The 26,729-nt window shown below is 45.7% G+C and overlaps 1 protein-coding gene across 3 annotated transcripts in view; it reads right to left on the bottom strand.

Moving 5' to 3' along the window:
- LOC129700464 (metastasis-associated protein MTA1-like) overlaps positions 1-11,249 on the bottom strand; it is a 126,797-nt gene extending 115,548 nt beyond the window's left edge. The window contains exon 1 of one of the 3 annotated variants that reach the window (XM_055640970.1): positions 10,923-11,249. In XM_055640970.1, coding sequence (XP_055496945.1) covers positions 10,923-10,950 — 28 coding nt within the window. In that variant the 5' untranslated portion in view covers positions 10,951-11,249. Of the gene's footprint in view, positions 1-4,553; positions 4,571-10,922 lie in introns of those variants that run through there. The other 2 variants (XM_055640972.1, XM_055640971.1) reach the window with 2 other exon arrangements.
- Between the last annotated feature and the right edge of the window lie 15,480 nt (positions 11,250-26,729).

Below are 26,729 nucleotides of genomic sequence, written 5' to 3'. Positions count from 1 at the left end.
GGTTTAGTGGGGTACGACCCGAATACTGGAATCCAGGACAGCAAGGCATCACCTGCTGTGTACAACACGAGGCAGATCCATTTACACGCGTAATCTGGGCATGCCGCTCGTTTCACTGAGGAGACTCTGAGTTCTAAACCTGCACCAGGGCTTAAAATAATTTTGTGGTCCAACAGTGCTGTGGTGTAATAAGAATAATGTTGACCTCCAATACTGTGCTGAGGAAGTGCTGGATTTTTGGAGGTAGGTGGTGTTCAGCTGACCATAAGGATCCCGGCCCAGGCAGAAGCTGACAAAGTCTTAAAGCAAAAGATTTGCACGGTTGAAAAACCATGAGACAATTTTTGGAATATTTCTGGATCCAGTGTTCTCTTAGGAAGATTGTTACCATTTTTTGGCGGGATTCTTGCTCTTCCAAGCGCTTTTTATCCTCAAAATGATGTGAACATTAATGCAACATTAACAAAATGTCACCCGTGAGATTTTCATCTACACTGGTGTGAAAAACAATATTCTTTATTTTCTCACTTAACAACGACGTTTTAGTGACCGTTTCCCCCGGAACTTTCAAGGGTCAACAATCTAACTGCAAAGGGACACAAAATACTGGAGTAACTCAGCAGGACAGGCAGCATCTCTGGAGAGAAGGAATGAGTGATGTTTCGGTCCGAGACCATTCTTCAGCCTAGTTCGGGGATAGGGAAAAGAGAGATAAAGACAGTGATGTAGAGAGAGATATAGAACAATGAATGAAAGGTATACAAAAAAGTAACGATGATAAAGGAAACAGCCATTGTTAGCTGTTTGCTAACAATGTTAGCTAAACCAGCATCTGCAGTTCCTTCCTACTCTAACTGCATTTTTTGTCCATACTGAGAGATTACACAATCTCATAGATAATCTCAATTGGGTGTGGACCAAAGATCCTATAGCAAGCAAGATAGAGCACTCGACGAAAAAGACGTAGTGCGGTCATGGGCAGATTCATGGGTAATTTTTGGCCCCATTTCCATAACCGGCTTCCGTCTCCGCACCAAATATCCCATAGGATACTAGTGCGGAGACGGAAGCCGGTTACGGAAACATCCTCGTAAAAATAAAAGTTATTTGGGAAAAATATTCTCATTTTCAGAATTATAATTTATTAACACAAACTGTTCCCCCGTCCAGGTCCCCTCTGATGCTCAGGGATCACTCTCTCACCTCTCTTCCATCTTTTCCACACCTGGAGTATTGTGTGCAGTTAAGGTCTCATAATTTTTAGGAAGGACATTCTTGCTATTGAGGGAGTGCAGCGTAGGTTTACCAGGTTAATTCCCGGTATGCCGGGACTGACATATGATGAAAGACTGGGTGGACTGGGCTTGTATTCACTGGAATTTAGAAGGATGAGAGGCTATCTTATAGAAACATATTACATTCTTATGGGATTGGACAGGCTAGATGCAGGAAAAATGTTCCCCATGTTGGGGGAGTCCAGAACCAGGGGTCACAATTTAAGAATAAGGTGTAGGCCATTTAGGACTGCGATGAGGTAAAACTTTTTCACCCAGGGAGTTGTCAATCTGTGGAATTCTTTGCCACAGAGGCCAATTCACTGGATGTTTTCACGAGAGTTAGATATTGCTCTTAAGGCTAACAGAATCAAGGGATATGGGGAAAAAGCAAGAACGTGCTACCGATTTTGGATGATCAGCCATGATCATATTGAATGGTGGTGCTGGCTCGAACAGCCGAATGGCCTACTCCTGCACCTAGTTTCTATATTTCTCTGTTTTCGGCAGCGGCTCAACCCAGTAACAAGAAGATTGCAATGTGCCCTTTTAGAAACTGGCCACAGAAATCCTACCCATGAAGAACTGCATGAAGTTGCAACACAACAACAGGGGACATTGCACTGGAAGCACACTCCAAGTCTCAGCCCAGTAAAACAGAGAGAAACCCAGCCCTGCCTCACAATTCTTGCACTAAACGTTACTCCCTTACCATGTATCTCTACACTGGGAACGGCTCGATTGTAATCAAGAAGATGTATTGTCTTTCTGTAAAACTGGTTCACAATTCTTGCACTCAGCATGTATCTCTACACTGGGAACGGCTCGATTGTAATCATGTATTGTCTTTCTGAATGGTTAGCACTCAGCAGATGTTTTTCACTGTACCTCGGTACACGTGACAATAAACTAAACTAAATTCGAGTTCTTGCTCTTTTGAGCCTTTCAGAAACATCATTAAATGTCACACAAAACTGCTTTACTGTCCACGAAAAGTGTGGAGCAACGTCTAAGCTATAACTTCCCGTTCCTTTCAAGCTAACTAAAATCGTTTGAGAGTAAGTGCTTGGAGCTTATGGCAAAAAGATCTAATTTAAAAAAAGATATATCTAATGCCACATGGCATTTAATATTTTTACAGTCATTAAAATTATTTAAATGAGGTAACCTTGCTACTACAAGGGAAAGTAGCAGCCAGTTGCTTGATAACTGCCGTCCATCAACATTCACTCCCTCTATCTCTAGTGCACAGTGCCTTCAGCAGTGTGTGCCATCTCCTAACCCAGGCTACGCCAACGTGGCCAGCAGCTGTATGGAAACACTACCTCCAAGTCACACATCATCGCAGCCTGGAAATATTTTGCCTCTCCCTCAGTGGCATGGGGTCTAAATCTTGGAACTCCCTCCCCAATGGCAGTTTCACAGAAAGACTGCAGAGACGAAAAGGGCTCGCACCACCACCCTCTCAAGGGCAATTGGGAATGAATATGTGTAGAAAGGAACTGCAGATGCTGGTTTGAACCGAAGATAAACACAAAAAGCTGGAGTACTCAGTGGGACAGGCAGCATCTCTGGAGAGAAGGAATTGGTGACGTTTCGGGTCGAGACCCTGCTTCAGACTTGTCAGGGGAAAGGGAAATGAGAGATATAGACAACGATGTAGAGAGATAAAGAACAAAGAATGAAAGATATGTAAAAAAGTAACAATGATAAAGGAAATTGTATTGCCATCGTTAGCTGTTTGTTGGGTGAGAACAAGAATCTGGTGTGACGGATGGGAGAGGGATGGAGAGAGAAGGAATGCCAGGGTTATGAAGTTAGAAAAATCAATATTCATACCACTGGGCTGTAAACTGCCCAAGCAAAATATGAGATGCTGTACCTCCAATTTGCATTTAGCCTCACTCTGACAATGGAGACAAAGGCGGAAAGGGGTGGAGATGGGAAGATGTGACTAATGTTGGGATTTCGTTGGAGGTGGCAAAAATATCAGAGGATTATGTGTTGTATGCAACAGCTGATGGCATGAAAGGCAAGGACCTGGGGGACTTTGTTGCGATTAGGGGGAAGGGGAGCAAGGGCAGAGCTGTGGGGTACTGAGGAGACATGGGTGAGGGCCTCATTTATGATGGGAGAGGGGAACCCCCGTTCCTTAAAGAATGAGGACATCTCGGATGTCCTGGTATGGAACACATCATCTTGGTCGCAGATACGGTGTAGACGGAGGAATTGGGAGTAGGGGATAGAGTCTTTGTAGGAAGCAGGGTGGGATGAAGTGTGGACGAGGTAGTTGTGGGAGTCAGTGGGTTTGTATTAGTGGGTAATTGCTAGCCTTGTGCTGACACCCAGGTCCCAAAAATGAATAAGAACAAAGCAAATTGACTACACTTAGACATTACAAAGAACAATAAGTTCAGTGTTTAAAATGATGGAGGCTCGGGCACTGAGTTAACACTCTGCTCGTCATCATTAAGTGACAAAGGCCTTAATCTTCACCTGAGAGGGCAGATACGATGCAAGATCTCACACAATGGGGAGCACCAGTGAGTGCCATTTCACCCATGATCCCAGTAGTATCGCCTGAGGTCACTTTCTGCAGCATAGGAACAGGTTTTTACCCGTCTTCTTTCCTAAAGCAAGGGCGTTGTCACTCAACCGCATAGCTGACACATAGAATGGAAACATCCAAGCTTCCCTTCAGGCTCTTCTTCACCGAGGACAATGCGAATCGAGGGAAACTTGAAGGTACGAGTTCCAATGAACTTTGCAGCTAAAATCGCTGCATTTTCACCATTGTGTGATCATTTGGTGCAATAAAACGGCTTGAGTCCTGAAGCGATCGATCACCTTGGAATCTTATCAGCTGTCGAAAGCATTTGGCTCTCAATGCCATTGATTATTTACTGTTTCCACCACCAACCAGATAACCTTACTTTAATCTCCATAAATTAAACTACAATACGTTATCTACTACACTGCACGCATCACAGGGATGTACACTCTCTATAGACCATCCCTCTCCGCTACAAGCCCATTTCTCCCAATTCAAAATAATATACATTTTTAATTCCTAAATTCCCATCCCACTACATTATTTATACTGAATTCAATTTCTTGAAAAAATCCAACTCTGTACAACCAAGACTGCTATCACTTCCTTTCCACGCTGGTATCCGTCCCATTTCATCTCCAGGTCCCAAGCAAACACACATTCCCTCTATAATTCGTCCTCCATACACAGACCTGTGCTGTTTTATTTCACTTTGTGATCTCACTTACATTTCAGAGCTCCTCCATTCCTCTCTCTCTCTCTCTCTCAAACAGGCCTTAATTAGACAGTCACAGTCGCAGTCACACCCAGCAGAATAAATGCACCTAACGCGAGAGACTGCTTTTGACAGGCACTGAAAGGTTCAAGGCAGATTGGGACAAAGAAAATGACAAGGACACAAAGAAAAGTTAAATAAATGGCAGGTGAGATTCGTGTACAGATGAACAAATGTAAAGGTACATGAATACAGATAATGAATATTTACAGGATATGGTTCACAGTGGTTAAATGACTAAAATAAGCTTTTGAGGAGCCTAAAAAACTGTTCTGGAGAAAGTATTCAATTCCAACCACAGCATCTGGGAAATTTAAATTCTGAATCAAATAAATCTGGAATAAAATCCTGGTATCACTGATGTTGTCCAAATATTTGTCAGTATGTTGTTCATACAGCAGTTTCTCATGTGTTTCATGGAGGGAGATCAGACAATGGTCTGATTAATAAATGACCACTGTCACACATAAAAGCTTCTCTTAAATGCCCAACCAAACAACACAGTTTGCGAACAGTGAGGGATGAACAATAAACGTTATATTGGCCCAGTGCTGCACACTCACTATGAACAAATAGGTTAAAAAAAAAGTCGCACAGATATTGAGGTGCAGGGATACAAAACCAAGGGGACGAGAAGTAGGGAAATAATTTTTTTTTGTAGAACCGTAGATATAAATTATACAAAGGGGCAAGAGAACAACAACAGCAGAAATACAGAAAATCATAAATAATTCGGGATGTAAAGAGGGTAATGAGTCTGCACAACGGACATGCAAAGATATTGACTGAGAGAATGAGAAAAACACAATATCAAGAGGAATTAGTAATCTTTCACAAAAAAGGAACAAGGGAGCCAAGCGAGTGGCAGAGATAATATAATACAGATGAAATGGGGACAAGAAAGATGGGAGAAGGACTAGGATGAGGGGTGGGAAGGAGACAAATAAAGTACTGAGGAGGGAATTAGGTTGGGGAGGGAATTTGAGAGAAGGTGTGAAGGGGAGTGGAGATTAAGAGGAAACAGGAAGAGGGAGAGGTAAAAAGATTGAACGTTAATTGATAGTATAATGTGATGTTTACATTTTAAAATGTCATATAAAAATATGTTATTTAATACAAACTGAATAAAATAAACTAAGATGATATGAAACACAGGTTTCACTGGTTTAGAGGACATACGTTTAAGGTGAAGGAGAAAAGATTTCATAGGAATCAGAGGTGTAACTTTTTCACACAAAGGGTGGTGGGTGTATAGAACAAGCTGCCAGAGGAGGCAGTTAAGGCTGGGACTATCCCAACGTTTAAGCAACTGTTAGCCAGGTACATCGATAGGACAGGTTTGGAGGGATATGGACCAAACGCAGGCAGGTGGGACTCGTGTAACTGGGACATGTTGGCCAGTGTGGGCAAGTTGGGCCAAAGGGCCTGTTTCCACACTGTATCACTCTATGATAAGTTGAATCTGACAGAAAGTGAAATAACATTGAAAGTTCTGATAGTAAACAAGCATAGGCTAACAGATAAAGAATTAATTTAAAAGTTTGCAAGTAATATTTATTCCTTTAGTGGAATCAAAAGGGGAAAACGTGCATCAACCATGGCAATGAAGACATGTTATAGGTAGCATTAGATAAATGTGAAAGGGTTGTATCAGTATCAACGAAGGCAGTAAAGATTAAGAAAGTGTCAGTGCCGAGCAAAAGGCATCAAATTGTGGATAAAGAAAATGGAAAGATGAATACTTTTGCAAGAAATAAAGCAGGGTGTGTAAACTTCTGTTGCTGTGTAAAAAAGGTTATACAAGCGTATAAAACAATAACAGGCATGGATAGGTAGAATAGCGCAGGATGAAAATATCAATATACTAGCGGGCACAGCTTTGAGGTGAGAGGGCAAAGTTTAAAGCAGATATGCGGGGCAATATTTATTTCCCACATAGAGAGTGGTTAGTGCCTGGAACATGCTGCCAGAGGCAATGGTGGAGGCAGATACGATAGGACATGTGCCTTGGATAGGCGCATGATATGTAGGGAATGGAGGGATATGGATTATGTGCAGGTTGGTCTGGGCAACATGTCGGTAGACATTGTGGGCCTATAGGGTGATTTCACGAAAGGTCACTGGAGCGTAGATCCGCACCCACGTGACCGAAAATCTCAAGTGGAAGACATGCTATACATCCGGTACATGTTAGTGAATGGGAAAACACGCACTTTCACACCCATTAAAAACATCGAAAACGGCCAGTTTTTGAGCTGCAATTTACTGTGCCAGTCGGGGTGACCGTGAGGCACAGCTACCTAAATTTACAGTCCAAAAAAAAGATAGAAACTAAGGTAAATTCAAGAGGGAGCTGAAGGTGCAAATCCAGCGGAAATGCTTATCGGAAATTTGCCGTGGAGATTTAAAGATCCAAAATATCGGGAATTATCGCGTTTGCTCGCTGCGTTTCATCAAAAGTAAGGCATTATTGACTTTTTTATCTTTATTGATGAAATGCAGCGAGCAAACGCGATAATTCCCGATATTTTGGACCTTTAAATCTCCACGGCAAATGTCCGCTGGTTTTTAACGGGTGTGAAAGTGCGTGTTTTCCCATTCACCAACATGTACCGTATGTATAGCATGTCCTCCACTTGAGATTTTCGGCCACGTGGGTGTGGATCTACGCTCCAGTGACCTTTCGTGAAATCACCCTATTCCTGTGCTGCACCATTCTAAAATTAGTAAGAGTCAGAAATTAAATATTTTGTGTTTGTGTACATCATAATTTTGATTAGTTTAAAAAAATGAGTATTGGACAAATAAATGGAACAATTGGAACAACTGGAAATAAATGCTGCCTTTCCCACTGAGTTACGCCAGCATTTTGTGTCTGCTTTAAATGGAACACAAGTCTGATAAACTCCTAGAACCAGATGGCCTGTATTCTTCGGTTCAGAAAGAAGTGGCTGTGGATGTACAGGTTTGTCATCTTCCAAAATTCCACAGGTTCCAGAATGGTTTGCATCAGCTGTAAGGTGGGAAATATATTCCTGCTATTTCAGAAAGGAGGAAGAGAGAAACTTGGAGAATTGCAGCCCAATTAGCCCAAGATGATCTATGTTCAGTACATCAGGCAGAGGGAAAATACTGGAATCTGTTTTACGAGCTATAGGACTCTTTGAAAATTGGAATAGGATTGAGTACAACCAAGATGTTTTTGAAGTTGTAACTTGCAGAATAGATACGGGCAAATCAGTTGATGAGGTGCATTTGACCATTCAGCATGTCTGTGGAAAGGTATCACTCTGAAAGTCACTGAACAAAATTCGAGCACATGGTATACGGTGGCATACTGGTGCAGATTGAGAATTGGTTAACAAACTGAAAACAAAGAAGAAATACACAGCTCATTTTAGATTAGATGATGATGACTAATGCCTAGGGGAGCGGTACAGGGGTCCCAGCTATTCACAATCAACATCAATCATTTACATGACAGATTAAAGTGTTTTACACTTTCCATAAGTATGTTATGTATAACAGGAATAAGCTTCTGTTGATACAAAGCTGGATGGCAGTGCGGGTTGTGAGAAAGATGCATGGGAACTATAGACAGGCTAAGTGAATGGTTAAATGGGAAATCATTGGGGGAAAAAATGAAACAAAGAGTAAATTTATGCTATGCCAAATGCTCTGTCGAACCTCTACCGGTGTATGGTAGAGTGCATCATGGCCTGGTTTAGTAACACACAACGCCCAGGAACAAAAGGAGGATGCCGAAAGTGGTAGACATTGCCATCCATCAAATATACTGACCTCCCCGCCATCAAAGGGATCTACAGGAAGTGCTGCCTCAAAAAGGCAGAGAGTTTCATCAACGACCCACATTACCCTGGTCACCCGCTCAACATGCCACACCATTGGATCTCAACAACCATAAGAGTCTTGAACAACACTGCACAACCCTAACCACAACCTCGGCAATAATCTACTGCAGACGTAATTTTAGTTGCACTACTGTCTTCAGTTTTTAACTATTGTGGACTGGTAACCTGGTATTACAGATTACTAATTTAATGAATATTTGTTATATTATTGCATGAATGGACCTGTAAAACTGCAGCAAGTATAAAGTTCCATTCTCTTAAATGATTAGGGATTGAAACATGTTGGTGTTTAGAAACACGGGGTGTGCTTGTGCACAAATCACTGCGTTAATGTGTAGGTTCAGCAGGCAACTACAGAGGCATACAATAGGAACGAGAAGCAAGAGCAGAAATACTTTGGTCCAACTTTTTAAGCCTCTAGTGAGACTAGCTCTGGAATACTGTGTGTACAGGTCTGGTCTCCCTACCGAAAGAAAAATGTACTTGCAATAGAGAACGTTTAGCAAAGGTTTCCCAGATTGATTCCTGTCATAAGAAGGCAAATTAAATGGACTGGGCCTATTTCCCCCTGATTTTAGAGGATGTAATCTCATTGAAGGGGAAGAGGGGTGACAGGACAGGGCAAGTGGACTGAGGAACGGGAGAGGAGGTAGAGGGAGAGAGACAGTAAGAGGAATGGGGAGAAAGGACAAAGACAGGGATAAAGAGAAGGTGATGTGGGGGGTGTGCGATTAGGGATCCAAGTAAGTTGGGGAAAGTGAGTGGGATGGGGTGAGAGGGACAAAGAGAGTGGGTGAGGAGGGATGTGCACCGAGGGACTGGGAAGGGGGGGGGGGGGGTGAGGTACGCTGAGGGACGGGTGGTGGCTCAGTGGTAGGGACACTGACACACCGGGAGGAGGGGGGGGGGGGATGAGGAGGGGACACGTGGAGGGGGGGGCGGGGGGGGAGGGGGATGAAAGGGAGGAACAACAAAAGACACGCGAGAGAGGGGATAGCGGTGAAGGGGAGGTACAACGACAGACACGAAGGGGGATAAACAACAGGAGACCCAAGGGGGGGGGGGGGGGGATGTGTGGATTTGGCTTGGAAGGTGTTGGGGTCGGGGAGGCGTGGAATCGGGGTGGAGGGGTTGGGGGGGGGGGGGGGAGAGATTTTGGGGTCGTGGTGGGGGGAGATGCAGGAGTCGGGGAAGGTGTTGGAGTCTGATAGGTCGGGGAGGGTGTGTTGGGGAGGGGGGTGTTGGGTTGGGGTCTGGGAGGGTGTGTTGGGATTGGGGAGTGGGGATATGGGGGTCGGAGAGGTGGGGGAGGGTGTTAGGGGACGGGGAGTTGGGAGAAGGGGAGGTGTGGGATCAGGGAGGAAGGGTTGGGGAAGGGGGAGAGTTTTGGGGTCGTGGTGGGGGGATCCAGGAGTCAGGGAAGGGGGAGGGCGTTGGGGTCGGGGAGGGGGTGTTGTGGGAGGGGTTGTTTGATTGGGGTCCGGGAGGGTGTGTTGAAGTTCGGGAGGGGGGTGTTAGACAAAAGGGCCATTCGGCCCTTCGAGCCAGCACCGGGGTTAGGGTCGGGGAGGGGAGGTGTTGAGGTCAGTGAGGGGGGTAGAGTGTCAGAGTGTTGGGATCACGGAGGGGGGGAGAGATGCTGCGGTCGGGGGGGGGGGGGGGGGGGGATGCTGGAGTTAGGGATGGAGTGGGGGGGGGGGGGGGGGGGTGGAAGTGGTGTCTGGATGGGTGGGAGGGGGGGTGTTGGGGGGGTCGGGGAGGGAGGTATTGGTGTCTGGATGGGAGGGGAGGGGGGTATGGGGGGGGGGTGGGGAAGGGGGGTGTTGGAGGGAGGGGGGGGTGTGGGGGGTGGGGGGGGGGGAGGGGGGTTGGGGTTCTGGTAAGGGGGGGGGTCGGGAGGGAGGGGTGGTGGGGAGGTGGGGAGGGGGGTTGGGAAGGGGGGTGTTGAGGTCAGGGAGGGGGGGGGGTCTAGGGGGGGGGGGGGGGTTCTGGTCAGGGAGGGGGGTGTTGTGGGGGTCGGGGAGGGTCGGGGGGGGGGGTGGGATGGGGGTCAGGGAGGGGGGGGTTTGGGGGGGTCGGGGGGGTAGTAGTGTCTGGATGGGGGTAGGGGAGGGGGAGTTCTGGTCGGGGGGGTGTGTAGGTCTGGATGGGGGTCGGGGGGGGGGTGTGGGTCGGGGGGAGGGTTTTGGGGCTCGGTGTGGTGTGTGTAGGTCCGGGGGGGGGGGGTGTGTGAGTGGGGGGGGGGGGGGGGGTGAGGAGGTGCTGGCGCCGTCGGGCGGGGAGAGCTGGGGCGATGGTGGGTGGAGGTTCTCTGTGTCTCTCTGCCCGGGCTGGTGTGTTACTGGGGGCCGGGGCTGCAGCCCGGCCTCTCCCGTTCTCTGCCCCCGCGGGTCGGGTCGGGTCCCGGCCCAGCCCGGCCCGGCCGATCGGCGCCACCGCAAGCCCCTTACCTCCAACCCGGTACATGTTGGCTGCCATGGCGGGGCTGGGGGCGGCCGGAGCCCGGCCTGTGCCCTCCCGCTGCCCTGGTGGAGGCGGAGGCGGAGGCGGGCCGCGGCCGAGCGGGGCTGCTGCCGGTCCTGGCCTCCCTTCCCTCGCCGCCACTCTGCTCACTCAACCCGGCTGCGGCCCCCGGCTCCTCGCTTCCTCGCTCCCTCCCTCACTCGCTCGCTCGCTCTTCCAACGCCGGCTCTTTCCTCCCGCTCTTTAATTCCTCTCCCACCCCTCCTTCTCCCCTCTTCCTCTTCTCCACGCCCGACGTCACCTATTCTGAGGAAGTGGAGCTTTGCATGGGTTTGGCTCAAGCTGGTTCCCCCACCCTCTCCTCTCCTCACCCACCCACCCGTCGCCTTCACTTCTCATCACCCTCCCCCCCCCCTGCTCGCTCATTCACCCGTCGCTCGCCTTCCCACCCCACCTTCTCCAACCCTCAACTCCTCCAAGCCCCTCCACTCCTCCCCCCATCACCTCCACCCTCCCTCTCTCCACTCCCCACTCCTCCTCCCCATCACCCCAACCCCTCTCCACTCCCCAATCATCCCTCCACTCCCCAACCCTCTCTCACTCCCCAAACCATCTCTCCACTACCCAATCCTCCTCATCTCCCCCAACTCCCCTCCACACTCCCCCATCATCCCCCTCTCCCCTCCACACCTCCAACCCTCTCTCCCCCTCCTCAATCCTCTCATCACCCCAACTCTCTCTCCCCTCTCATCACCCCAACCCTCTCTCCACTCCCAATCCTCCTCATCTCCTCCAACCCCCTCCACTCCTCCTCATCACCCCAACTCGCTCTCCCCTCCCCCATCCTCCCTCCTCACCCCAACCCCTCTCCCCACTCCCCCCTCATCTCCTCCACTCCTCCCCATCGCCTCCAACCCTCTCTCCACTCCCCAATGCTCCTCAAACCCCCCTCCACTCCTCCCCCATCGCCTCCAACCCTCTCTCCACTCCCCAATCCTCCTTCATCACTCCAACTCTCTCTCCCCTCCCCAATCCTCCCTCATCTCCTACAATCAACTCTCCCCTCCCCAATGCTCACTCATCACCCCAACCCTCTCTCCACTACCCAATCCTCCCTCATCTCCTCCAACCCCCTCCACTACTCCCCCATCACCCCCTCTCCCCTCATCACCTCCAACCCTCTCTCCCCTCCTCAATCCTCTCTCATCACCCCAACTCTCTCTCCCCTCTCATCACCCCAACCCTCTCTCCACTCCCCAATCCTCACTCATCTCCTCCAACCCCCTCCACTCCTCCCCATCACCTCCACTCCACCCCATCACCTTCAACCCTCTCTCCCCATTCCCCCCTCATCACCCCAACCCTCTCCAGCCCCCCCCCCCGTCATCACCTCCAACCCCCTCTTCAGTCCCCAATCCTCCCTCATCACCTCTAACCCTCACTTCACTAACCCACCACCTCTTCGCCTCATTATCTCCACCCTCCTCTCACCCTCCCATCACTCCCTCGTCCTCCCTTCATTCCATGTAACCCCTAACCTCCCTTCATTCCCCTATCCTCCCCCCGATCACTCCATCGTGCTCAACCCTCCACCCAGTCACCTCATCATCCCCTCACCCTCCACCCACTCCCCTACCGCCAACACCCTCATCCTGCACCCTCTCCTCAATCCCTCTTCTAGTTCCTTACTCATTTTCACTGTTGACCCATCATTCTCCGTCACCTCACTAACTCCCCAACATTCACCATCCTCTCTCCCCTTTCATCTCCCTTGTCCCTACCCTCCACTGTAACCCCCACACACCCGTCATCCCCTATCCTTCCCCTCACGTTTCCTACCTCATCCCTATCACCCACTGTATCCCTTCCAAACATTCCGTTCTCCCACTGCAATCCCACCAACCAACCTTTACCCAATTTATCCCTGAAAACTCCCTCTCCTGCCATATCCTTTCCCTAAACTTCATTCATCCCAGCCTCCATTCCTTTCAGCACTTCCTCTAACCAAACCCTTCTCACTTTGTATTTCTGTCAATTATTTTTCTTCTATCCCATCCCTGCCAATCCTCACTTTCATATCAAGATCCCTGCTAACTCTTACCCTATTCCTTCTCTCCAGAGAAGCTGCCTGTCCCGTGGAGTTACTCCAGTTTTTTGTGTCCATCTTCGAAGTAACTCAGTGGGTCTGGCAGCATCTCTGGCGAACATGGAGAGATGTTGATTCAGATTGGGACCTTTCTTCAGACTGAAGATCCAAACACAATCTATACATGTTCTCTAGAGATGCTGCCTAACCCACTGAGTTACTCCAGCACTTTGTGTCCTTTTGGAATGTTATGAGCAGTTTTAGGGCACCATATCTGAATAAGGATGTGTTGGCAATGGAACGGTTCCAGAGGAGGTTTAAATGTTCCTGGAGATGATTGAGTTAATATTATGTGGAGCATTTGATGGCTGTGGGCCTGTGCTCGTTGGAGTTTAGAAGAGGGATCTCATTGAAAAAAATGGAATAATAAATGTCCTGGTTAGAGTGGATGTGGAGAGGATGTTTCCAGTAGTGCGACAGTCTTGATCTCAGAATAAAAGGATATACCTTTAGAATGGAGATTAGGAGGAATTACTTTAGCTGGAGGATGGTGAATCTGTGGAATTCATTGCCACCGACAGCGGTGGAGGCCAAGGCATTAGATATTTTTAAAACAGAGATTGATAGGTTCTTCATTTGTAAGCGGGTCAAAACTTACAGGGAGAATGGGATTGAGAGGGAAAAATAGGTCAGCCATGATCGAATGGCGGAGCAGACTTAATGGGCCGAATGGCCTAATTCTGCTCCTATGTCTTATTATGAATTCTACTCCACCATTATCATTGTTTCTTGAGGCCCGACTTCAATGTCTCGCTACATACATGCGACAAGTCAATTTTTGGCCACCAGGACATAGACCTTGTATCTGTTGATTTTGTGTGTTTGCCTGGGATTTGTCTTTAGTGTGGATAGCAAGGATCTGATGAAGTACCTGCAAACTTTTAACCCTTTTTCCACATTTGTTGCCTGATCTGCTTCATATATAATTTCAGAATACTGATTTAGTCTGCTTAATCCATGCAAGAAAGCACAGGGTTTGTATGCTTACTTCATTCATGATTTTACTTAAGGTTATGGTGTTGTCTCTTATTATTTTTGGTAGATGTTTACATTTGAATCAAGATGGTCCCACTGCATCAGTCTGGGTCTAGCATGGTGATGCAGCGAGTAGAGTCACTGCCTCACAGGACCAGCAGCCAAAGTCTGATCTGTTACTGTTGTTAATGTGGATTTTGCATATTCTTCCCATGACCACGAATGTTCCTGGCTGATTCCTCCCACATCCTAGCTACGCACTGATAGGTTAAATGGCCACTGTGAATCATCCCAAGACAGGGAATGGCAGGAAAATCAGGGATGAGGGTTAGTTGCTGGGCATGTGAGTGAATCGGTTCCAGGGAAATAAATGGAAACATTCCCAGAGAGCTGACACACACTCAATAACACATGGCATAAGAAATATGACAATATATATATATGGCTTTTATTCAATTGTTTGCTGATTGATCCTATTATTGTGATGATCCAAAGAAGAATCTACTCTTCAAGTTACTTTGCAAACTAGGAGATCAATACTCTGATGTCCAGTGGCCAGGTCACCTGATGTGTGTTGATTTCTTGTGTGTCACTTATTGAACGTACCAACAAAATGTAAAGTGTTGCCAAGTTGCCCTCTTTCATTGCAATCATACCATAGCTCCCACTCCCCCAATACAACCCCAGCACCGCATTATAATCACAGTCAATGCAAACTTTCAATCTAACTCTCTACCACTTCAATTGGTTTAGAAATACAGTGAAAAAAGGTCCTTCAGCCCACCAAGTCTGCACCGACCAACTAGTTCTATGCTACACAGTAGGGGCAATTTACAGAAGCCAATTAACCTACAAATCTGCACCTCATTAGAATGTGGGAGGAAACTGGAGCACCCAGAGAAACCACATGTACAAACTCTGTACAGACAGCACAGCCCCCCATAGTTACGATTGAACACAGGTCTGCAATTCTGCTGCTGCGCCATTGTGCCGCCCACAATTTCTCCAACATTCTCCCATCCCTGTTAGTAGCATCCGTATTACTGCCACTCTAAACCCCTTTTCATGGCAACTCCTCCTTTAGCCTCGCTCACCCATCCCAACCGTCCCAAAGCCCAATCCTGCCACCCATCTATTACCACTTCTACCCCTCTTCCAACACACTACCCCCACCACAGCAACCCTGTCGCTCCTGCTATTCCATCCAATCTCACACTGCCACTCCTTCCCCTCAATGCAAATCCTTCTCCAATCTATACCACGGGACTGCTACCTGGCATCTCCCCAGACTTTAGTCCCTCCCCCACTGGTGTCTGTGCCTTCAGATGCCTGGGTATTTAGCTGTGGTGTTCTCTCCTTAAATCTCTCCATCTTTTTTTTTCCTTGAAGATACCCGTAGGAAACCTCCTCTGTATGCTATCCATTTCCCTGTGCAGTTCTGTGATACGTTCTGAGGACGCGAGCCATTAAAACATAATTAGCGAAGTTTCTGCTGGGCAGTTTGCCTGTGTAGAGGCTGGTAGTCAGGTAAACCAAGTAGATTTAAAAAAGTGTCCTCTTTCCTCTAAATTATAGAGGTCTTCAACAGTACAGTGGGACATACCTTCAGTTTAGTTTATCGTCATGTGTACCGAGGTACAGTGAAAAGCTTTTGTAGCATGCTCTCCAGTCAGTGGAAAGACAATACATGATTACAATAGACAAATGTGCTGGAGAAACTCAGCGCGTGCAGCAGCATTTATGAAGCGAAGGAAATAGGCAACGTTTCGGGCCAAAACCTCTACCTTCGATTTTCCAACATCTGCAGTTCCTTCTTAAACACATGATTACAATACATGATTTAACATAATTTGTTCAAAGCTCCCAAATTTATGACATTTTCTTTGGATTAGGTTTATTACTGTCACATGTACTGGGGTACTTTGATTTGTGTGTCATCCAATCAAATCAGAATAATACTACACATAAAAGCAATCATGCCAAACTTTGCTCTACAATAGATAGAGCAAAGAGAAAGATACAGTGTAGAATATGGTTCTCAGCATTGTAGTGCACTACTTCCAGAGGCAAAGTCTAATGTCCACAATGCAGAGAAGGTGAATCGGACAGTAGCTTATGGTAGGGTTTTTCAGAAGCCTAATAGTAAAGGGGAAGAAACTGCACCTGGGTCTGGAGGTGCATGCTTTCAAACTTCTGTATTTCCTACGCAATGGGAGTGGGGAGAAGGAATGACCTGCATGGGGCAAGTCTTTGATTATGTTGACTGCTTTTCCGAGGCATATTGAAGTGTAGATGGATTCAATGGTGGGGACTCTAGTCTGTGTCTAAAGGTTCTGCAGAAATGTTGACCGCAATGCTAAGTTCCGCTTATTCTGATTCAACAACACAAGTCTGATTGCAAATTCCACGAGGTGATGATGTTTTTTTCATGTCACCTGGAATGAGAAGCAAAAAAAAAAAGTAATCCTGAACCAAATTGTATTATTTTATATAAAATAGAATAAGAATGGCAGAGAGAATTCATCAGCATTGGAAATCAAGATGAATCTCAGTAGTGCTAACTTACAAGATATGAAAAATTAACAGGAGTGGATAGTGAACCTCTGTTTGTAGTTTAGTGCAGGTTAGTTCTACTATAACATTATGGTTGTGTTCCGAAGAAACCTGGCGTTATAGAAAATCATGTCATGAAAATTGTTCTGGCAATGTGGAAAAGGGGTTTGAGACCTTAGGAAATTTCAGACTCGCAATAACAAAGTTATTTTTCCTGCAGTGTTTTCAAAAATAAAAGCCTTTTTAATAGCTATAAGTTTAATTTTGTTACTGCAAGGTAAAAATGCATAAGATTGAATGTTACATTGTTTAAAAGAATATCATTGCACAAGTGTCAACAGCATGTTGCTTGTCATTTTCAATAGTTACCCGCGCGGTGAATGTAGCAGTACTGTTACCAGATAATGGTGGCTGATTATTCCTGGGAGGTTATAAGGAAACAGTTTCTTTTCCGAGACTGGCTTATTCCAAGACAGCTTTTTTTTGTCTGTCAATTTCCAAAGTAACACTTAAGTGGTTCTCTACTTCCTGATCAAAATCACGTTACAACCAATTCTTTGACTTTATTTTGCTTTATGGAGGCATGTGCTATAGCAGTTCTACCTGCATTGGGCAGAATATTCATCAGAAAATGTAAAGGCCATGGAACTATGACGCTGTCGCTGCTGCCGCCGGAACACCACAGCTCCGATGTCGGGTCGCCGCTGCCGCTGCCACCTGAACGCCTCAGCTCCGATGTTGCCGCTGGAACGCTGCCCCAGCTCCTAGGCCACCAGCTCCGCCATTAGGCCTCGGCGCAGACGGAGACGGACACGGGGGATACGACAAGAGAAGTCGCATCCCCCCGAAGGGAGAGACCAAGATCACGTTTCTCACCCCCCCCCACCCATACACAACATAATAAAATAAAAATAAAAACAAAAATTAACTAAAACGGGACAAAAGAACAAACAAAAAAATAAAAAACAAACGGACTGCAGGCGAGCCGCAGCTGCTAAGGCAGCGCCGCCATCTTGAATCTTAAAAAAGGTACTGTTGAGATTGCTTTGTTACAATGTCGTACAATGCAGGCCCTTCGGCCCGCCCAGCTTGCCCATGCCGACCAAGATGCTCCATCTACACTAGTAGATGCCCACATTTGGCCGAAATCGCTCTAAACCTTTCCTTTCCATATCCCTGTCAAAATGTCTTTTAAATGTTGCTCTAGTACCTGCTTCAATGACCTTCTCTGACAGTTCACTCCATATACCTGTGTGAGAAAATTGCCCCTCAGGTTCATATAAAATCTTTCCCCTCTCACCTTAAACCTGTGTCCCCTGGTTCTTAATTCCCCATACTCTGGGTAAAAGACTGTGCGTTTACCTATCTATTCCCTTCAGGATCTTAAACATCTCTATAATATCTCTCTAAACATCACCCTTCATCCTCCTGCACACCATAGAATAAAGTCCTAGCTTCCCCAACCACTCCCTATAGCTCAGGTCCTCAAGTCCTTGCAACAACATCCTCATAAAAACAATGGTTGTTGGTCCCAAAAGGCTCGCCCATGGGCACTTCAGTCACTTGCCCTTCCCAATTATCTCTGATAATACATTACAGTATTTCCGTATTGCTAATTATGAGTAAAGAAGGAAATAAAATAAATTCTAATGGGGAATGAGACAATAAAAGCAATATTATATAATTTGTATGTCTTCATGGTTGAAATCATAAAAATATTCTGGAAATTAGAGTGAACCAAATTAGAGTGAAAGAGGACAAAGCAATTTGTAAAATTTTGCAGACACAAAGCCAGATAAATTATTGAGGCTAAAAATCCTCTTGGCCTGCTACTTATATCCAAGGATGTGTGAGAGAGATACTAGAGATTTGATTTTGATCTGCACCAAAGTCAGGAATAGCTTCTTCTCCTCCGTTACCAGGGTTCTGAACACTCGGGTACAGAAGCATACGTAAGCCCGAGTACTGTCCAATTCGCTCTACCCCATTGCAGATATTAGACTTAATCCTTGGAACTGGTGTACTACAATGCTGAGAACTATTTTCTGAACCCTATATCTTCCCCTTCGCTCTTTGAGTTCATTTGTATTTGAGTTCAACATTATTGTATTTATCGGTATGTAAAGTATTATCTGATCTGAAAGGATAGTATGCAAAACAAAGCTTTCCAGTCTACTTCGGTACACGTGGCAATAATAAACCTAAACCTGAACTAGAATGTATTGGTAGAGACATTACAGCAAGGTATTAAAAATCATAATCAAAACAGATTCAATGTGTACTTTTGGATATTATATTATCTTGGAGAAACCTGTCTGTTTTATATTTTTATTTAGCTGGGTAGAAAAGGAGAAAACCAGGGGATCATAGCCTTCCTAAACTCTGTCTCATACCAGGATGGTCTCAGAGCTCTTCATTTTTTTGTTGAATAAAGGCACATCCAACCCACCTCTACCACTATTTTCATTTATCTGGCTGAACTCATTCTTAGGTTGACCAACGTTTTGCATATCAGAGGTGGTACCACATACAGTGGCTTGCAAAAGTTTTCATACCCCTTGAACTTTTGTCACGTTACAACCACAAACATAAATGTATGTTATTGGGATTTTATGTGATAGACCAACACAAAGTGGCACATAATTGTGAAGTGGAAGGAAAATGATACATGATTTTCAAATTTTTTTACAAATAAAAAACTGAAAAGTGTGGCGTGCAAAAGTATTCAGCCCCTCTGAATACTACAATACTTTGTAGAACCACCTTTCGCTGCAATTACAGCTGCAAGTCTTTTGGGGTATGTCTCTATCAGCTTTGCACATCTAGAGACTGAAAAGTTTGCCCATTCTTCTTTGCAAAATAGCTCGAGCTCAGTCAGATTGGATGGAGAGCATCTGTGAACAGCAATTTTCAAGTCTTGCCAGAGATTCTCAATTGGATTTAGGTCTGGATTTTGACTGGGCCATTCTAACACATGAATATGCTTTGATCTAAACCATTCCATTGTAGCTCTGGCTGTATGTTTAGGGTCGTTGTCCTGCTGGAAGGTGAACCTCCGCCCCAGTCTCAAGTCTTTTGCAGACTCTAACAGGTTTTCTTCCAAGATTGCCCTGTATTTGGCTCCATCCATCTTCCCATCAACTCTGACCAGCTCCCCTGTCCCTGCTGAAGAAAAGCATCCCCACAGCATGATGCTGCCATCACCATGTTTCACAGTGGGGATGGTGTGTTCAGGGTGATGTGCAGTGTTAGTTTTCCGCCACACATAGCGTTTTGCATTTAGGCCAAAAACTTCAATTTTGGTCTCATCTGACCAGAGCACCTTCCTCCACATGTTTGCTGTGTCCCCCACATGGCTTGTGGCAAACTGCAAACGGGACTTCTTATGGCTTTTTTTCAACAATGGCTTTCTTCTTGCCACTCTTCCATAAAGGCCCGATTTGTGGAGTGCACGACTAATAATTGTCCTGTGGACAGATTCTCCCACCTGAGCTGTGGATCTCTGCAGCTCCTCCAGAGTTACCATGGGCCTCTTGGCTGCTTCTCTGATCATGCTCTCCTTGCCCGGCCTGTCAGTTTAGGTGGAAGGCCATGTCTTGGTAGGTTTGCAGTTGTTCCATACTCTTTCCATTTTCGGATGATGGATTGAACAGTGCTCCGTGAGATGTTCAAAGCTTGGGATATTTTTTATAACCTAACTCTGCTTTAAACTTCTCCACAACTTTATCCCTGACCTGTCTGGTGTGTTCCTTGGGCTTCATGATGCTGTTTGTTCACTAATGTTCTCTAACAAACCTTTGAGGCCTTCACAGAACAGCTGTATTTATACTGAGATTATTTTACACACAAGTGGTCTCTATTTACTAATTAGGTGACTTCTGAAGGCAATTGGTTGCACTGGATTTTATTTAGGGGTATCAGAGTAAAGGGGGCTGAATACTTTTGCACGCCACACTTTTCAGTTTTTTATTTGTAAAAAAATTTGAAAACCATTTATCATTTTCCTTCCACTTCACAATTATGCACCACTTTGTGTTGGTCTATCACCTAAAATCCCCAAAAAATACATTTACGTTTGTGTTTGTAACGTGACAAAATGTGGAAAAGTTCAAGAGGTTTGAATACTTTTGCAAGCCACTGTAGGTCCATGCTACACCTGTCTCTTTGTGGGACACATTGGAAAGTTTTCATCCACACCTATTCAAATACCTCCTCTCATCTCTTTTGTGTACTGTTTACAACTGTATTGGTGCTGCTTCCTGCTCTGATAAAAGTCAATCAATACATTTGCTGTCAATTTCTATCATGTTCTGTACTTCACATGGTCTTTCTCCTTATCTTCCATTACCATCCTCTTCTCTCTTATCTAAGGGGGTGGGTTAGCAAACAATATCCGTTACAAGTTCACCGACTTCCTCAGCTACCTGTGCTTAGTTTCTCTGTCTCCTTCATGTCTGCTCTGATGAAGATACCTGCCATGATAGTACTATAAGGATACCTTCCTCTTTTCTTAATGACGGTGTCCTTTCCACATTGTTGGTATCTTCCCCATGTCTGTTCCACTTCCCACATCTCTGGTCACATACCCTCTCCTCCTACTCAGACTAAGGACTAATCCCCTTGTGCTCACCTTCTACCCCAACAGCCTTCAATTTCAACGGATCATCCTCAGTAATTCCTGTCAGGCCCTGCCGCATCAGTCACGTTTTTCGTTCCCTTGTTTCAGTATTCTGAATGGACTGTTCCCTTCATTATTCATTCTTCCATCTTCACTGGCTCACTCCTTCCTTGTCACGGCACCTTGCCATGAAATTCTAGGAGAACACCATACCTTTTACCTCTTGCCTTCCCACCATCTGGAGACTCAAACATTCTGTCCTGGTAAACTAACAATTCTAACAGTTTAATATTACAACAAACCAAAAACACAATGAGCTGTTAGCATTGCAGAATACCTCTGTTCAATCGGGAAAGGTCGGCTTCCAATTACCTATTACTTTAATTCTCCAAGTCCCAACCCAAAACGTCACCTATCCGTGTTCTCCAGAGATGCTGCTTGGCCCGCTGGTTACTCTGGCACATTGTGTCTTTCATTCTCCATCCCACTTTCACTCTGATATCTCAGTTGTCGCACTTGTTAATGAAGTCCAGTGAAAAGCACCATCTCATCTACCAACTAAGCACATTACAGACTTCAGGACTCATTGTTCATTTCAGCAATTTCAGATTACCAGCCTTGGCCAATCCTGAAGAAAGGGCACAAACCTTAACATTGGTTCCATTTCTCACTCCACAAAAAATGCCTAATATGCTGAGTATTTCTAGCATTCACCTTTTTATTTCCAGTTTCCAATATTTGCAGCATTTTATGGCTGATTTAGTTTAGTTTAGTTTAGAGATACAGCATGGAAACAGGCCCATCAGCCCAGAGTCCATGCCAACCAGCGTTCCCCATACATTAACACTATCCTACACACCAGGGACAATTTACAATCTTACCAAAGCCAAGTAACGTACAAACCTGTACATCTTTGGAATGTTGGAGGAAACCGATGCATCCGGGGAAAACCCACGCGGTCACGGGGAAAATGTACAAACTCTGTAAAGACAGCACCTGTGGTGAGTATTGAACCCGGGTCTCTGGCGCTGTAAGGCAGCAACTCTACCGCTGCGCCACCGTGCTGCCCCGCATTGCTGTCAGTTCCAGCAATGAGTTTTTTCTTTCTCTGTCCTTCATCTTCATCATCTTCTTTTATTTACACTTTCTCCAGACAGATCACTTGTGATCAACAAATCTTCACCACGCTCTCTCAGTTAACACCATCACAAGTATGAGTCTGTCTACCTTGGTCTTCACTATGCCACAAACATTCCCTTTGTCCTCTCCATCCCCCACCCTTCTTTGAAGCTTAAAACATGTTTAATTTTTGACATTTCTCCTATTCTGATAAAAGCTTATTAACCTAAAAACACTCTCCACAGATGCTGCCTGATCTGTTGAGTATTTCTAGCATTCTCTATTTATATTTCAGATGTAAGCAGATTTCTATTTTGGCTTTTACAATTACCATGCTGCTAACTGTCTTTCGATGTGATATATAACTCTATTTCTGTTAAACTGATGTGTGATATAACTCTAGAACAGTTACATGCTGCGTGTAACAGTTCCCAGACTGTTATTGGCTGTGTGCATTACTGGAGTACTTTTAGTGTAGTACTAGACTAAGCGGGACCCGTGGAGTGAGGGTGAGTGTGGGGAGTGAGGATGTGGGGGAGGGGGGGTGTGGGAATGGGGGGGTGTGGGGAATGGGGAGGTGTGGGGAAGGGGGAGGAGTGTGGGGAAGGGGGAGGTGTGGGGAAGTGGGGGGGGGGGGAGTGTGGAGAAGAAGGGGGGTGTGTGCGGAAGGGAGCGTGTGTGGTGAAGGGGGGTGGTGAGGGGGGTGTGGGGAAAAGGTTGGGGTGAAGGGGGGTAGGGGAAAGGGGGGGGGGTGGATGAAAAAAGGGGGTGGGGGAAAAGGGGGGTGGATGAAAAGGGGGGTGGGGGAAAGGGGGGGGGGGTGGGGGGAGTGGGGAGGGGGGCTGGTCGCAGTAGACGCAGCTCGCACTCTGTTTACCCCGCACCTTCAGCTTTCAGCCTCACGCATTGCTCCCGGTCCCACTCCGGCTTCACTCAGAGGCTTCCGGTTCAACTCAGCTGGTCATGCTGGTTGCCGCAGAAGCAGTCCGCAGGCTGCTCACTATCCATGAGCTGCTGTCTCCGTGAGCTGCTCAACATACTCCGCTCCTTCAGCTTTTTATTATCCTCGCCACGTTATTGACAGCGGGTTCCGGAAGGGGCCGTTTTTACGATTTTTAAACCTTCATAACTTTTGTACTATTTCACCGATCGGAACAAAACATATTTGACTTCCAGCAGAGGAGAATGGTGAGTATGGTGGTAAAAAATCGTAGTGCTATGGGGGATCATTTTTGTGCAAATTTAAATACAACGCAGACTGGAAGTGGTCAAGATGAGAGTTTTAGTAATAGTATAGAAGATAGATACTGCCAGAACTGAAACTGTGTTCTTTGATCTTAACTTCAGGGATTGCAATTGAACTGTGTGTCTGTACGTCAGGGATGTTTCAATGCTCTCTGCTACAACTGGAAGCATGTGTATTTTTCCTTGCCATGATCATTTTACATCAGATTCTCACCGAGGAATGAAAAAATTGACTGATATTTCTGAACACAGCTGCAGCCTTGGAGAGAAACCCCCAAAACTGCAGATGCTGAAAATCTGAAATGAAACCAAAAAATGTTGGAAACCGTCAGCAGGTTCGGCAGCACTTATTTCAAAGGGAGACGAGGCAGCCTACAGAGAGGAAGTCCTGAAGTTTGACAACCTGGTGCTCAGGAAAACAATCTGGCTCTGGGGAAAACAAAAGAGCTCATTGTCGACTTCAGGAGGCACAGGGGGGTGGGGGGGGGGGGGGGGGGGGGGGGGGAGGGGGGGGGGGGGATAGAATTGATGCCTTGGGTCAAAGACACTTTGTCAAAACAAAGAAAGAGAAAGCAAGGTAGTTTTAAGTTGCAGAAGGTAGGAAAGAAATAGATTGGATAAAAGCCCAATAGATAAGGCAGGTATATAATTGCAACATTTAAAAGAAAATTGGACAGATGCATGGATGGGAAATCAATCAAATTTGGGCAAATGGGACCAGCTAAGATGGGGCATGTTGGTCAGCTTGGATGAGTTGTGCCGAAGCTGTATTCTAAGCTGTATGACTCTGACTCCAATAGGGTGAGACCAATGTTGCTGTATTGATAGACTGTCGAAACTATCCAGTTGATAGACTGATGAGGGCTGTTAGAGATAGATAAGGTGCATAAAATGACATGCATAAACTGTGAAAGGTAGATAAAAGCAGTAGGAAATGTCCTGCAGATCAGGCAGTATCCGTTGAGAGAGAATAGCTGAGTTTATGCTGCAGATGGATAACCTATGCCCAAACTAGTCAGTCCTGTACAGAAACAGAGCAAGTGAAGTATCTGAAATTGTTGAATTCAATATTGAAACCAGCAGGTTGGACCTTGCCCATGTGGAAGATAAGGTGTGGTTTCTCAAGTTTACATTGAGCCTTGTTAAAACCTAGTAGTTCATAGACAGGTGCATCAGTCCTAAATGGGCTGGCGTGAGTTCAAAGGCAATAAATTGAAGGGTTGAATGAAGTTAGCTGAAGTTCCTGAATGAGCTATTGAGGTTTAGCCACACTGCACTTTCTGTTCTCATTGTTTAGTGTAACGAAGAGTGACATCGAAATGTATATGACATTTTGAGGGATCTTGCTCATGGAGACTCTCTAGTTGCCCCTTTAAAATAGAGAAGAGGAGGAATTCCTTCTCTTACAGGGTCGTTATACTTTGGATGTCTCTACCCCTAAGAGCTACGGAGGCGAGATGTTGAATATATTAATGGCTATGATGGACAGTATTTTGGGTCTTTAGGGAAGACAAATGTTGTGGAGAACTGGCTGGAAAGTGGAGTCGAGTTGAGGCCAACATTAAATCAGCTATCTACTCTTACTCCTGTGTATATCTCGTGTGCTTGTGTCTGGAAGAAGTATTCACAGCCCTGAGATTAGATAGGAAATCATAAGGTAGGTAATTTAATTAATATTTTAAATCATATTTTTTAAAACAATGGTTTCACTTTAATTCATTTAAAAAATAATTTAATCTTCTCAACATCTCTGAATATCAGAATGGTTGCAAGGCTTTGTGGGAGCAAAGGCTTAGTCTCCAACCTTGCCTCCTGTCAAGGGCTGTCAGGATATGCAACCTCAGTGGTGTATTACCAGATGCCAACTTGCTACTAAGTTGGCTTAACCACATATTACCGGACTCCACTCTGGTCTGCTGGTGACGCAGGAGGGGAGTAAGCTCACTTGGCCCTGCAAGTCCAAAAATGGTCGGTGCGGCCAAATGGGTGCATTGGGGAGGCATGTTCAGACAGTGAGTCAAATCTAACTTGATTGTGTGTAACCACTTTGAAAACTGTGACGATCTGTGCTTGTGACTCAGATAAATTGTTTAACTTGGTGAGTTAGAATTCAGTTTGTTTTGTACCTTAGAAGTTAATTCCGTGCCGTGTTACTAGTAAGTGAAATCCAATCAGTTAGGCACTATTAAACAATTGGATTGAAGATTGAGGATTCTATTTCACTTCATCCAAAATCCTTTAAAAAGGAAACTGCCTCTCACCTTCCCTGGAGTTTTGTACTACAGGCTCAGAATGTTGGTATGAGGGGGCTTCCCCAGGAGGGAATAACAACACAGGCCTTTAACAATCAACACAGGGTCAATATCCACATTTTCACACACTCTGAATCGGGGTTCTGTCCTCAATTAGTACATGCAGTTTACTACCAAGCCTCTTGCAAGGCCCAGTAGGCCTGTCCATCCCCGTTTCTTTTTATGAAGGATTTGAAAATCCTCAGTGAATGGCCGTGTTTGTTCAAGCCTCCGAAACGTCACTTGAAGATGTGCAACTCTGGTTCAGCACTTGAGCTCGTCTTGCCAGGTTTTCCTGGCACACGGTGTTGGGTTCAATGATTGCGTGGCAGTGCTCAGAATATCTGGGTCAAGGGTCATTCTCCTGCTGGGGCCTGAATCCTGGCATTAGGATGCTTAGCAACCACATCGGCAGCAACCAGGCACTTTTGGAAGCAAGATTTGGAAATGGAAGCTCACTTAATAATTAATAAGGAGCAGCAAGAGACTGCAGATGCTGAAATCGTGTCTGAAAACAAATTGCTGGAGGAATTCGGTCTAAAGAAGAGTCCCAAGCCGAAATGTCGCCTGTTCATTTCCCTCCTCAGACGCTGTCTTCCTTGCTGAGTTCCTCCTGCAGTTTGCCTTTCACATAATTAGTAAACGTTTCAATTAAAAAATGCTGAAGAATATGAGACTTAAGAAGATCCATATTCAATAAGAATGTAACAATAGGTATATTTTATTTCTGACACATTTATTACACCAATCATTGTCTGAGAATTTTGACAACTTCCTCTAACCCAGTGTCCAGATGTTTAAAACAATCTGTGAACAGATGCAATCCAACCCAATCCCAACCACTGGG

This window comes from Leucoraja erinacea, chromosome 9 (assembly GCF_028641065.1).
Source record: "Leucoraja erinacea ecotype New England chromosome 9, Leri_hhj_1, whole genome shotgun sequence".
Taxonomy (NCBI): domain Eukaryota; kingdom Metazoa; phylum Chordata; class Chondrichthyes; order Rajiformes; family Rajidae; genus Leucoraja; species Leucoraja erinaceus.
This window is presented reverse-complemented; position numbering and strand designations above follow the sequence as displayed.